Source organism: Eubalaena glacialis, chromosome 1 (assembly GCF_028564815.1).
Source record: "Eubalaena glacialis isolate mEubGla1 chromosome 1, mEubGla1.1.hap2.+ XY, whole genome shotgun sequence".
NCBI classification, from domain to species: Eukaryota; Metazoa; Chordata; class Mammalia; order Artiodactyla; family Balaenidae; genus Eubalaena; species Eubalaena glacialis.
In genome coordinates, this window is record NC_083716.1 from 237,554,796 (window position 1) to 237,569,322 (window position 14,527).

The 14,527-nt window shown below is 51.5% G+C and overlaps 2 protein-coding genes across 8 annotated transcripts in view; one reads left to right on the top strand and one right to left on the bottom strand.

Annotated features, from left to right (window-relative positions):
* Positions 1–3,606: 3,606 nt before the first annotated feature.
* Positions 3,607–4,302, bottom strand: LOC133092161 (uncharacterized PE-PGRS family protein PE_PGRS20-like). Its single transcript, XM_061191399.1, has one exon. It carries the CDS (start codon positions 4,300–4,302, stop codon positions 3,607–3,609), a length of 696 nt encoding a protein of 231 aa, XP_061047382.1.
* A 42-nt stretch (positions 4,303–4,344) lies between these two features.
* The window catches only part of LRRFIP1 (LRR binding FLII interacting protein 1), a 144,493-nt gene continuing 134,310 nt past the window's right edge, over positions 4,345–14,527 (top strand). For all 7 annotated transcript variants that reach the window (XM_061188935.1, XM_061188942.1, XM_061188946.1 and 4 more), the window contains exon 1: positions 4,345–4,499. In XM_061188935.1, coding sequence (XP_061044918.1) covers positions 4,404–4,499 — 96 coding nt within the window. In that variant the 5' untranslated portion in view covers positions 4,345–4,403. The remainder of the gene's footprint in view (positions 4,500–14,527) is intronic.

The following is a 14,527-nucleotide window of genomic DNA, read 5'->3' on the forward strand; positions in this document are numbered from 1 at the left end:
CATACATTAACATTTGATCTATAACATTCTTATTTTTAGTTTAAAATACATATTAATGGAAGTTCTAGTATGTTTCTCCTGCACCCCAGTGTATTGTCTCATGCACCCCACCCTGGAGACCTCAAGTTCAGAAGATGATTTACTGCAAGTCACCCACAGGTGTGGCAAGGTGAACCAGGTACAGACCATCATGGAGTCAGCAAAGATGCGGAAGGGGGATAGGGATAGAATCAATCAGAGATGAAGGATAAGATAAATTTAAAAATCCAACATGATTCCAAAGTTTTAACTCCAAGAGACATGAAAACATAACTGGAAGTGGTGGTATCCTGGGAGAGAAGAGGCATTTAGAATGACAAGATTGGGTTGGGTGAAGGATCAGTCCAATTTTCTGCTCTGAGATGCTGAGAGAGGAAAGAGACAAAGACCAGCAGGCCACTGGAGACAAACCATTAACCTCCCAGGCGTGGTGGAGACCCTGACCTCAGCCAGCTCCCCTCTGAGCATGATTTTGGCTCCATGTTCTGTCCACTGCCTTTCAAGCCATCCTTGTGAGTGGCTGTGATTCTCCCTAGCCTTTCTCCAGCTGTAATCCAAGGGAGGTTTTTCCATCCTCTGTTAATTGGAAGAGCAAGGCTGGAACACGAGTGAATGATGTTTGAACCACATGGAAGGCTTTCTCAATGGACCCGAGTGAGTCAGCTCACGGCCCATGCGACTGTCCTTCAGAGGGCCCTATCAGAGCAGCTCTGCATCACCCTCCAGCCTGGATGACTCCTCCAGAGATGCCCGTTAACTTCTTCCCCCAGCCGGCTCACAGGCTTGCCTAATGAGGTCCCAAACAAAAGGAACACTGTGTCGGGAGTGGAAAGTCCACGTGGGGGTCCCCTGTGTGGTGCCCCACACCGAGGCTGCCTTCACGTATTCATGGACCCTTCCTGAAGGGCATCTGTATCTTTGTGAAGAGCCTCAGTACCAGGCTTGGAGATGAATATATTGATTCTCTTGCCTGGGACATCAGACTCCTGATGCGGCTTCTCTGAAGTAACACCTCGTGGGTAGTATAATCACCTGGAATAAGAAAAGGGCCACATGGGAGGGGCTAGGTAGTGCTGGTGGCACAATACAGTCTTCTAGGTAGAAGCAAGTTCGTGGACTACCATGCAGGAGAGGCTGAGAGTCCAGAGCAAATAGAAAGCCACAGCTTCTTGGTAAGCCCGTGGCTCAGCCTGATGGATGGGGTCTTGCAGGTTTCTGTAGCCCTCAAGGGGCACCCCAAGAACAGGTGACAGCCACAAAGCTGCCTAATGTCCTTGCCCACCTCCCCACGCCCCAGCAGGAGCTGCTGCCCTATTCATTCCAGACCCAGGCCTTTGGAGAGAGGAGCTGGAGGACCACTTATTGATTGCCTGTGTGTCAAGCCCTGAGATACATCTTTACATGGACTGCCCCCACCCTGACAATGCAGGTATCATATTTCCACTTAAAGGCAAGAACTGATTCCAAAGGGAGAAGCAGACAGTTGTAGATCACATCACCAAAGAAGGAGGAAGCATGCGGATGGTGGTTCAGGAGGTCACGACATCCTGGGACCCCCTGAGGGCCAGCAACGTTGGTTCTGATGATTCCCAAAAGGTTGGCCTTTCCCAGATGTGGGTGGTTGATGGGGGAGAGATGGGAGACAGAATTCACCCTAGTGTCTGAGAACACTGTGTAGGGACCGAACTATTCAGAAATACCTCCAGTCAGTCCCTGAGGCAGTCAGTCCCCTGTCTCTGTACAAAACCCAATTGGGATGGTGAGGAGGGGGCTGGGACCTGGATTCAGTCCCCACATTCAGCCAGACGCTCTCATTATGATTGAAGCAGGGGCACATTCAGTCCCCAGTGAGGGCAGAAAGATGAGCAAGAAAAGGTCAGTTCCTGCCCTCCTCCCATCATCAGATCAGCACAGAAGAATTCAAGTGCCAGAACAAAGAGTCACTTGATGTTCTGAGGAAGACCAGTGAGGAAAGTAAGGAGCAGCCTTGGAGAGTTGGGAAGACTTCCTCCAGAATGGAGATGGGTTAAGAGCGGTTAAGACTCTGCACTTCCACTGCACGGGGCATGGGTTTGATCCCTGGTCAGGGAACTAAGATCCTGCATGCCACGCAGCGCAGCCAAAAAAAAATTTTTTTAATTTTTTTGAATTTTATTTAATTTATTTTTTTATACAGCAGGTTCTTATTAGTTATCTATTTTATACATATTAGTGTCTATATGTCAATCAAAAAAGAAAGGAGATGTTGGAGCTTGGATGTGGCTTTGGATGAGGAGTTCCAGGTATCGCAGGTTAAGTCCTGAGAGAACAGCGGCTCTGTCTGTGTCCTTTGCAGTTCTACCCCAGCTTCCGGCGCAGCACCTGCCAGGCAGCAGGCGTGGGGGAATGAATGAGTGAAGCCATGGGAACGAGCCTGAGCAAAGACAGAGTCTTCACCAGGCATCACGGGCTAAGGGAGCAGCGAGCCTCCAGCAGGGCTGAGGGCAGAGCAAGAGATGGTCCTCCAACCAGGACCATGTCACCTAAGGAGTATGGGGTCCTAAGTGGTGTAATGTGACATAGAAGACTCAATCAACAGGTATTTCCTCAGTCCCTCCGCTGTGTCAGGTGTATGCAAGCTCCAGGAGTACAGTAATGAACAAGGTCACAGCCCTAATACCATCTGCCCTGTGGACCCACCCCACTGAAGTCCACTCGGGTGTCCTGAGCAATGGAACCTGGTTCCTCCCTCCTGTGTCACTCCCCCACCATCTTTTCCGTGCAGTAAACCTCCAGCATCCTTCTCTGCCACTGCCGGGTCCCCTTTCTGTTCCCTCCTCCATCCAGCTCCCAGGTTACTTTCTAAGAACCCAAACCAACCCGGTCATGTCACTTGGTTAGAAATATACCAAAATGTTAACTGTACTCGTCTCTAGGGGGAAAATCACAGGTGACTTCAGGATGGCCCTGCCCTTCCATTCTTCCCCAGCCGCATTAAAGATCTCCCCATACCCCAAATATACCAGTAACTTTTGGTCACTGTGCTTCTGCCAGCGCATTTCTTCTTCCCTAATTCAGTACAGACAGCTAACTGTCACTTGGGTCCTCACCCTGGAAGAGAAGGTAATGGCTTTGTAAACCTCATCTGATCCCCCTATTCAATCTTAAATCCACCTTTAGAGAGTGGAAGGTGAGGCTCAAGCAGTCATTCCCTTTTCAATATCTACTTCTTGAGAGCAGCTGATGTTTCAGACCTTTTCCTAGAAGCTGGGGACACAGGAGTAAAGTGGCAGGTCCCAGAAAACACGCCGGTGAAGAAGGAAACGCCCACATCAACACGGGGCTTCTGAACGTGCTGTAAGGCTCAGGGGGCTGGCGAATTCCCACAGAGCGGGATCTGACCTCCCCTGAGCCTGACCCTAGAACCCAGCTTTCACCCTTCTGTGAGGCCAGACCCCACTTCACCTGGGGCGCAGGTTTGAACCACGTCCCTGCACCCACCCCTGGGTGCAAACCCCTCTCTGCAGCCCAGTCCCTCCCTGCGAGCCCTCCAGCGCCCCCGATGAAGTGACCGCTGCCCTGGTGAGGTCAGCCCACGATTACCAGGGGAGTCCACCCTGCAGTGTCCCCCGCCCCGCCGGCCCAGACCCCTCCAGGCATCTCGAGCTCCAGCCTCCCGCCCCTCCCGCCTCCGAACCCTCCGTGGTCCCTTGCCCCCTGTCTCCACCGGCACCCCAAGCCTTCATCACCCCGTCCCCTGCGCCCACGCGCCCCCGACCCCCAGCCATCCCAAGTCTGCTGCCGTTTCCACGCTCCCCACTCGCATCCCCAGCCCTTGTCGTCCCCGCGGGTCGCCGGCGTCCTGGTCCCCGTGTCCCGCCGCTCCGGCGTGACCTCGCGCCCCCAGCCCCAGTTTCCACCGGCACTCCCAGTGTCCTTGCCCCACGCGTCCCCGCGCCCCCGACCCCCAGCCATCCCAAACGTCCCGCCATCTGTATGGTCACGGTCCCCCCGCGTCCCCGCGCCCCCAGCCCCCAGCGCCCGCGTCCCTGGCCCCCGGAGTCCCAGCGCACCCGGCTCCCGGTCCCCTCTCCGGCGCGTCCCCGCGTCCCTGCGGTCCCCGGCGCCCGAGTTCCCGCGCTCCTCCCACCGGCGCCCCCAGCCCCTGTCCCCCGCGTCCCCGCGTCCCCGCGTCCCCGCGTCCCCGCGTCCCCGCGTCCCCGCGTCCCCGCGTCCCCGCGTCCCCGCGTCCCCGCGTCCCCGGCCCGCGCCCGCTGACGCCATGACGCCGCGGCGGAGGGAGGGGCGGAGCGGGGCCGGGCCGGACCGAGAGGGGCGTGGGCGGCGGGAGCCACGGTCCCGCGGCGCAGCGGGCGACGCGGCCGATGGACATGGGCACCCAGGGCTCGGGGCGCAAGCGGCTCCCCAACCGCGAGCGGCTGACGGCGGAGGACGACGCGCTGAACCAGATCGCGCGCGAGGTGAGCGGCGCGGCCGGGCCGGGGCGCGGGCGCTGGGGGCGCCGCCGTAGCTGTCAGGCGTCCGTCCGTCCGCTGTCCGTCGCTCCGCCGGCGCCGCGGACGGGGCGCGGGCCAGGCCGGGACCTCGGTGGGCCGGGCGCCGGTCCTCCGCCGCGGGGACAGGCCGGCGGCAGCGACCCCTCCCCCCATGTCGCCAGCTCCCTTTGGCCGCCCCCCCCCCGCCCCGCGCAAGGTGGCCTCGGGCCGGCCGGGTGGGGGGCGAGCGAGCGCCCCGCTCTGTTGCGCCGCATGGTGAGGGTGATGTAGGCCCGACCCTGGAGGCCCGAGGACAGTCCCCGGAGGCCACATGGCCCTGGCGAAATGACCCGCTCCTGTCGATAACCAGTTGTCGTCTCGATTGACACACAAGGTGCGGCTTGGGCACGAACCGGGGTCCCCGTGAATCTTGTTTCTGGACCGAGCGTACAGACGGGTTCAGGCACGCCGAGAGGTTCTCCTCACGGTTTCCCGGGCAGAGTTGATTATAGTGGTCGGTGATGATCTTCAAGTGCGGCGAACAAAAGGTGCACCACCCGCCTAGCTGTACAAGTGCCTTTTTCTCCCACGAGGATTCAGCCTTCAGGTTAAACAAACGGTGACGTGGGCAAAGATGCCCAGCAGATTGGTGGCAGTAGCTTCCCTGGGAAGGGGCGTGATTCCTTGGGCCCACAGTGGGCAAGCTTGTTTTTTTACAGTATACCCTTTTGTACCTTTTGAATTGTGTACCCAGTGTGCTAACTATAGAGAATGTATATGCAGAGGCAGTGCCACCTTCCTGATACCCTCTCCTCCAGGTGTTGGAGTGTGATGGAGTTTGTCTGCATGTCATTATTATCACCTGGGAAAACTTCCAGGCGATTTAGGCTGAGGCGTCTGGTTGCCTCAGTCAGCTATTTATGGAGGTCTACTCTGTAACCAGTTCTTAGGTGATTTTGCTTTTATGGACACATGGTTGTCACAGTATTTGTTGACTACTGAATGAATGAACACTTTTGTTTTTCTCCCTATGCGAAGAGAAAGGCTTTCCAGGAAAACTCCTATTCATCCCTTAAAGCCCACGGTAGATTTGTGTCCTCTGTGAGACCTACATCACCCTGGGGCAGAAGTCTCCCTGCCTTCACTCGGGTTCCACTAGCTCTCACTCCCTACGCCTGCTGTGGTAGTCACGTGGCCTCAGCATTATTTGTTCACTGGTCTGTCCCCCGTAGAAGGTGACCACCAGGCAGGCAATGTCTTACTTTCGTATCCCCAGAGCTCAACACAGAGCCAGGCACATAGTAGGTGCTCCTACGTCTCTGTTGCATTGCCTGAAAAACAAAAGAGGTACAAGGCACTTACAGTACATTTGGCTAAATATAGACATTTGCTAAATGTAGTAGCTTGAACATAATCCCCACCCCCTGTGAAGACGGTCCTTTAAGTATGTATTTAAACATAAGACCAAACAGGTGTTCTCTGGGAGGCCTGAGGTGACACGATCCGTGAGCCTTGTCTTTCTGGCGGTGGTTACGGTCAAAGGAAGGAGAATGAGGGTTCCCTAAGTCCACCTCATATCTGCTGGATTTTATAAAAACAGACGGAAAAGGAAGGCCAGGGGCTGCTCCTGGGTGGACAGCCTTGAGGTCCTGAGTAACTGGGAACCCGCGGTCCTGCCTCCCAGCCAGGGGACGCAGTTGGCGGTGACAAATTCAGACGTGGGCATCAGACCTGGGCTCGAAACTATACAGAGCTCCTCGCGAGCTGTGCGGTCCTACTCAGCCGCCTCCCAGCTTCCATTTTCTCACCTCGAAAATGGGGAAGAAGAAATCCCCCGAGGCTGTCAGGATTAAGGAAAGTGAGTAGCAGACATAAAGTGAGTAACTAGCTAAATGCGAGGGCTATTCACACACACATCCTCCCAATAAAACCAACCATAGATGTAGTTGTTCCAAGTGCTGAATGGCACGAATCTGTAGTGTTGGAAGGAGCTGGTGCAACACTTTATGTTTTACTACAAATTGAATTCTATTTCCCAACTGTGAAACTTTTAGAATCACTATTCAAATGGCAAATATCTATTCACCATGAAGTTCTCGAGAGTTCTTATAAAAATTAACAAAATCGTCTTAAGTTGCGTGCTTTCGTGTTTGCTCGTTGATTCAGCATATACATGCTCTCCGAAGCCCCGTCCTAGGGAGACTGGGATTCAGGGATGGACCTGAAGAGCATCCGCCCTCCAGGAGCTGGGGTCTGACACAGATCAATAACAAAAATAGAAAACAGGAAGAGATCTGAGATTTAAAGGATATTGTTCCCTGAAGGTTTCGAAATGAGAGAGTTACAATTTATTGATGGGACTAAGAAAGGCAATCAGAGGAGGCCCCCCGGGGGAAGTGGCATTTTGAGTTAGTCTTGAAGTGACAGAAACCCTGACCTGGACTGGCCTCCACAAGGGGAAATGATTTGGCAGGAGGACGGACTCCCGGGCAGCCTCACCAGCACGGTGGCCCCCTTTCTCCATGGCTCCTCTGCAGCTGGCTCTGCTGGGCCGTCCTCTGCGGGTGGCCTCATCCTCAGGCCGCCTTGCTTTCGGCAGACTGGCTGCCGCGTTCCCAGGCTGCCCCTCCTGAGCCCACACCCCGTCTCTTCCGGTGGCTCTGTCCTGAGAGCTAGAAGCATCTCCCAGGCCGCCCCTGAGCCAAGCTCTGTGACCAGGACGGTGGACTCAGCGGCATGGCAGTGGGGCGGAGGGGTTTACCCTGTGATCGGTCAGGCCCATCCTGGAAATGGGGGGAGTTGGCCTCCCCCGAAGCACTTGGGGAGGTATGGGGGCCTGGATGAAAACCAGGAGGCCTTGAGAAAGTGGCAGGGGGTGGGGTGGACTCGGGTCAGGGCCCCGGGAATGTGCACGCAGAGGATAAGTGGAGAGTTCCAGGCAGAGGTGATGGAGTCTGGGGCGGGGAGCCCGGAGCGGCCGAGGCAGGGCCCTGCTGGAGAGCTGGCTTCCCTGCTGAGGGCTTTGGACTCTCTGGGCAGGAGCGGGAAGCAGGAACCCAGTGGAAGCGCTGCATTTATATTTCTGCAGTTAGTTTATGGTTTCACTCCGGGCAAGTTTATAGTAAATGGAGTTGTAACTTTAAAACACTGCAGCTGCGTTAGCGCGAGTAGCTTGTTTCTCACTGTCTTGTCTGAGGCGGGATTCAGGCAAGATGTTTTCAGGAAGGAGGTCCAGTAAGCGCTTTGCGAAGCTCGAGCAGCGTTTCTCACATCCCAGGGAGACGTGTTTTGAAAGCAGATATGTCTTTCCCTCCCACCGCCTTGAACATTCTGCTAATGATCTTTGGTAGCATCCCAAACCTCTCATTCAGCGCTCTGCTGCTGAGTGAAATGACCTTGCTCTCACAATGACTGAGGCCATTCAAAGTATTCCTCTCCAGTGGAGAAGGCCTTTCCAGCACAAAGGAAGTCGGCTGTGCAACTGTGCAGGCGGCATTAGACGGTCCTCGCGGCGAGCCTAGCATCCTCTCTGCGGCCGTGAACGCTGGTCGGTTTCCCTTCCTCGCTCACAGCACGGAGACCTCCCCCATGACTGTTTCCCGTGGCCTCCTCTCTTAGGTGGTCCCACTGGGACGCTGCCCTCTGGGCCCATGATCCCCCCGGGGGCGCTGGTGCACCTCCCAGATCCCCCCTGTTGGAGGGTGTCGACCCCTGGCCTGTGAGTGTGGCTGTTCTGGGCTCATGGCCCCCCTTCACTAGAGAAGTGCCCGTGGCCACTGGGGGGGGGGTCGCTTTGCAGGGGAGGGGGTAAGACCTCCCACCCCAGGGGTGGCCCACAGCGATTGACTCCGGGATGTGAGGACACAAAAAGCTCCACCCCCAGCCCACTTGCCTCCCAGTGGAACCAACTCTGTGGTGCAGTTCACACTCCAGGGCTCCCCGTGGGAGGGCCCGAGGGCAGACTGAGTCCACCTCCTTCCCTGCCCCATCTGCCCCCTCACACCCCGCTGCTGGCCGTGCTCCCTGGTAGATCACTCACATCCAAATCCCTGCCTCAGGCTCTGCTTCTGGGCACCCCAACTTAGGACAGTCTCCATGTCTCATTCTGGGTGGTCCCATGAATAAAGAACATTCTAATCCTAAAGCCCCCTTTCACTTGCTGTGCCCCCACCTCCCGTCCTTCCCAAATAGTGCCCACAGATCACCCTGTCTCGAGGGACCCTGACTCCTTTTCTCCTCAAGCCTCAAGGCCATTCGAGGGCCAGTCTGGGGGTTGGGTGCACAAGTCCTTTTGCAGAGTGGCCTGGAAATCTGGTTCAGCTTGGGCCTCTGCTTCATCTTTGTCCGACTCTCAGCAGGTCTGGCCCCTCTGGGGTCACGCAGTCCGGGAGGGAGCCCAGCTGGTGTGACACACGCTGCTGGTACCCTGGTGCAGTCCCTGACCTCAGGTGAGATCACACCGGCGTTTACAACACAGGCTTGTTGCTGCAGCCAGTTTCACTTCATTTGAACCATCACCTTCATACCTTTTTTCACAATGAATTTGCTTTTCTGAGGCTGGCTGGTGGATGCAAACCTGTCGGACACTGACTGGAGGGTGAAATCTGGCGTGGCCAGTGGTTTGGGACTGGGGGTGGTATCAGGGCCCCACCTTCCAGGTCGGGAACAGGTGAGGGGCATTCAGCACCTGGCACTGCACACACCGCCCTGCCCCAGACTCTAACACAACTACCGGGCCCTTGCCTAGTTGATCTTCCTAAGACAGCCACACACATCTTGGTGGATCAATAACAAGCATTAGGAATGTGACAAGACAAGCGTTCCAGGCGGATTTTTATCACAGTCTGAGCTGTCCGGGGAATGGCAAGCACCATGCCTGTGACCTTGGGCTGTTTCCGTGATTGCCGACAAGATGGTTCTGGATGGAGTTGGAATTGGAAGCTCAGGGGTGGACAGTCCCACTGGTCCCCGATGGCTTGTGGGCCCCACCCCACAGCTATTTCTGTCATAGGGCCAGCTGTCTCCCTCCCCCTTTTCTGGGTGAATCTTTAGTGACTCATGGGTCCGTAGTCAGGACTGTGCATGCACGTGGAGGACCTGAAGAGTCCGCTCGGTAGAATGGAAATCAGAAGACCTGGATTCTAGTGGAGCCTGTTACCTGTGAGCCTTGTCAGGGTTCAGGAGGGGAAAGGGGAGAGATGGGGACTGAGGTTGCTTTTAAGGCCTAAGGTGTGCCAGGTACTCCCAGAAACTTCACCCCCGTAATTATATGATATCCCATCAGAAGAGTTGAGAGTATCTCTATTTGACATAGAGAAAAAGGATCCAAGATGCTAAGGTCATCTGCTAACTAAGAGGTGCCAGTTCGTCATCCAGGCTGTTTCCTGGGATCAGTGTCTTGGCTCCAGCCAAGGCTCTATTCCAGGTGGCGCCCTGAAGTCAAGCTGACTTGCTTCCCATCTCGGGGACTGTCATCCCCAACTGACCTCTGAGCCATCGGGCATAACATTTCATGGGAGAGTCCCATATTCTTCTCTGCCTTACTGTGTCTCTCCTCTTCTTTTTGTCATCCTTTCATCTTTAAAATTTAATTTTTATTGAATTAAAGTAATATATGTTTTCACCCTGGTCCCGTACTCCAGGCCATTCTCCACACAGCAGCTGGTGGTCCTTTTAAAATACGTCAGATCGTGTCATAATGGCTTTTCATATCCCTCAGTAAAAGCCAAGCTCTTAATGGCCTTACAAGACCCTAAATGATCTGGTAAGTAGCTCCATGTTTGTAAATAATATGCATATGCACTATTTATTGATTTTTCAATTTTAGGTACTATCTGCTGGCCCCCTGCTTTGAGGATGAGGACTTGGGATCTGTAGGTCTAGCTCAGGTCCTCTCCCCACCTTTCTTTCTCCTTATCTTCACACCATAGTTACGTTGTACTTTTAGGTTAGATAAATGGTCGCTGGCAGAACAATAGGCTGGTTAAGAGTATGGGTGCTAGAGTCAGGTTTCCTGGGTTCAGTTCCTGATCCCTCCACTTATTCCATGACCTAGGGCAAGACACTTAACCACTTCGTGCTTCCGTTCCCTCGTATGTAAGATGGGAAAATTTTAACAGTATACTTCTCGCAAGGTGGTTATACGGGTAAATGAGGTATTCCATGAAAAGACCTCAGAATGATGACTGACACACGCTCAGTAAACACTAGTGGTGATGATGATGTAACATGATAGTGTTAACTGCAGAGCCAAGTAGTATACTACAACATTTTTCCTTGCACAACTTTCTGCTTTTTCTGGGGTTCTTTCTTTTTTTTTCTTCCCAACTGCTCATCTCTCTAAATACCTATCATACCTAATTCCTCACAAACTTTTCAATAGAACCCCTCACAATATTATTTTCTATGTGATTAAACAAATCTATCAGTTCCATTTTATTCCCTCCTGGAAATCTACTCCCTGGAGAGCTCTGTCCTCTAGACCCAGTCTGCTCTGAGTGCTCTCAGGATTTGCTTCAGCAGCCGTTCCCTTTGCCGCCATTCTGAGAACTCCTTTTGTCACTCCTTTGTTGTTGTTGCTGGATCCATACTAACTCATTTTGCCTGGAGCACATCCTTCAGTAGCTTTCTGAGAGAGAATGCCTTTTCTAAGTGCTTGCATGTCTGAAAATGTCTTTATTCTACCTTAATACTTGATAGTTTGTCTGAGTATAGAGTTTTAGGTTAAAAATAATTTTCCAAAGAATGACAGAGATTTCTATGTATTCTTTGAAATGATTTCCAGCATGTACTGTTAACTAAAAAAAGCAATGTGCGGAAAGTGTAGATAGCATGCTGTCCCTTATGTGAGAAAAGCTGTAATTTGCCTGCATTTACAGAAAGAAACACTGGCAGAAAGTATAGTAAAAGAAACCTGGAGATGTAAGTGGAAGCAGATTTGTTAAGTGTAACTTTTCATACTCTTTTGATATTTGAACCATGCGACGGTGTTACCTATTTGATAAAATAAAATAATAAATATCAAAAAGTATAATTAACAAACTATTTTCTACCACAATTTTGAAGACTTTTTTCCATTTTATTCTAGCTTTCAGGATTGCTTTGAGAATTTGATGCCTGATATATTTTCAGTATCTTGTGTAATATCTGTTTTTACACTCTATGAGCTTTTAGGGTCTTCCCTTGATCCTCAGTATTCTAGATCTTATTTTTCCACTTATTAAGCATTCACTGGGTTCATTCAATCTGGAAATTTGTATCCTAAAATTCTGGAAAATTTTCTGGAAATTGTCCCCTTCCCACCATTTTCTCTGTTCTCTTTTAAAGGAACTCCTGTTGTTGGAAATAACTTCCCTTTCCCCCTCATTTTCTAGCTTTTTGTCTTTTGGTGATACTTTATGGGTGATAACTCAACTTTATCTTCCACTCCTTCTACTAAACTTACCTGTTCTGTATTTAATTTCTAAGATTTTTGTTTGTTTGTTTGTTTTGGGTCTTTGTTCCATTTTTATAGCATCCTTTTTGATTCACTAATGCAGTACCTTTTCTTGTCATTCTGAGGAATATTCATTTTTGGTTTTCTGGTTTTTCCTGAAAATTTCTTTTGTTCCCTACATTATGATCTCTTTCTTTTTGTCCTTTGTGTGCTGTGGCCTCTGTCTTTCATCTTGGAGCCTTTCCCAGATGGGTGGTGATCCTTGGATCCATTCAGATGTGAGAATGAGGCACTAAAAAACTGTGAGAACAATTTGAGCAAAGGCCAGGAGGGGAGATGCCACAAGATGTGACCAGGACACCACCTGAGGTGCAGTGGGGTGGCTGAAGTGTTGGCACCAGACGTTAAGTCGTCCCTCAGGACACTGGCACACAGCCTGGACTTGAATCCGAGCCCCCTTGTCTTCAAGGCCAGTGCCTTCAAGGCCAGGGTCAGTGTTGGGAGGAAATGCTGCTTAATGCTAGCAAGCCAAACCTCTCTAATTTGGTAATTACAGATAGAGTTTTGTTTTTGATTAAGGGGGTAGACGGGATTGAGAAGAAACTTGAAAAATAATCTGAGACATACCAAGGAAGAGGTAATGTCCGTACAGCCCAAACAAGAGAACTAGGCATCACAGTGCTCTTTTACCGAGAGTGGAATCAATGTCAAATTAGGTGAGGAAACAAAGAAAGTTATAAAAAAATAAGATGTTCATAGCTTCAGGCATCAAGGATAATTCATTTATTTGTTTGGAAAATTCTCTAAGATGTGAGGTATACTTTCCATAAAACAAATACAAAATACCTGGAGAGTTTAGGTAGGCAGAATGTGATATGGTCTTGGCAATGGGTAAACCCCTGGATCAGCAAGTATGGAAGCGCCAGAACTGTCCAGAACCTCCACTGGCGTATTATGTTGCAATGTTTCCACCCACTTCTTGGCTTGGGGGAGTGAATGAAAAATCACACGGTGGTCATGATAATATTTCAGCATAAAGAAACCAGGAGATCTACAGTTGCTCGTTATGCTTTTAACCTCCCTCACATAAGTTTATCAGCTTTTCCACCCTTACCCTTGATTGCTTTTTACTTTTCACCTTCTTTTGTGATGTCCCTTAGGCACATGGGAAGATGTGGCATTTTCCAAGTTGACACTCGGAGAGATGGAATTTCCATGTTGATTGAACAACTAATATGACTCCACCCTGGATGCCCTAAGATATTGCTTGAAATCACCCAGATGTACTTTTAAATCATCCAGAGCAGTGATGGCCAGTAGGGCTTCCTGTGTTGCTGGAGATGTTCTGTCTCTGTGCTGTGTGTCACGGCAGCCACTAGCCCTGTGTAGTAATTGAGCCCTTGAAATGTGGCTAGTGCAGCTGACAAAGTGCATTTTAAATTGTACTTAATTTTAATTCCTTTAAAGTTAAATAGCCACCTGTGGTTGGTGGCTGCCATATTGGACAGCACAGCTCTAGCGCAATGATTTATTCCTCGTTGAAATTTGCTGTCATAGAGGTGTGCTCTGTAGTGCAGAAGGTATTGAGTCTCATGATAGGAGAGGAGTGAAATGGGAATGCAGGTGGAGAGGGCTGGCGTCCCACAGGCCAGAAGTCAGTCCAGCGTGGGGAGAAGGTTCAGGGCAGTGGGAGAAGCACAGTCAGCCTTTTGAAGTCGTGTGTCTGTAGGCAAGTTAGCGTATCCGAGCCTCCTTTCCTTTGTCTGTGACAGAGGAAAAACATTATCCGGTGGTTGTAGTAATGAGCCGTGCTGGGAAATGCAGAGCATCTACCGGGTACCTAGTAGGTGCTAACCCAACGGTAGTTATTTTCTCCCTTCATCTCTACCAAGGGACAGCAGTCCTGCTGGACTGGCCAGGGTGTGCCTCAGGAACTACTGATGCAGAGGCAGGGGTGAATCCCTCCCTCATAAGATGAGGGCTGGAATGAGAGGTGGGGGTCAAGGGGAGTGAAAAGAGAGCAGTCTGTACAAAAGTTGTGAGAAAAATACAGGAAAGACAACCTCCTGTGTGTCAGGAGGATACAGGCGGCCCTTGGGACTGGTTCAGTGAACTCAGAGTAAAAGCGCTAACGGCTGCTGCTTTAAATACACTCAGTAGATAAGTATTCTTTAGTGTCAGACTCCTGTGGACTTTCTTATAGGTTAGAGCTTATTACAATTCTTTGGCATTTAGATGGAAAGGACCCTCTGTTTTCAACAGTAGTTTTGCTTCTTGGCCTTGAATTGAAGAACCAGTGGTAAGATGCCATCAGATTTTTCAAGCTTCTTCATTGTCAGGCAGCCAAGCCTTGCTGTCGTGCCTCTGGTTACCTTCCTGCAGATAACGGGCCATTTCACCCAGGCCGTGTCCTGCACCATTTATCTTTGGGCTTATCTGACCTCTCAGAAGCTACTAAGTTACCTGCCTATTTTTAACCCATGCCTGGAGCCAGCTCCAGAATGAAATGGCCACATGAGCTGGGATGAGGTGGTGGCCACGCAGCCTTCCAAATCTTCGTTCCAGTTTCTCAGGCTTT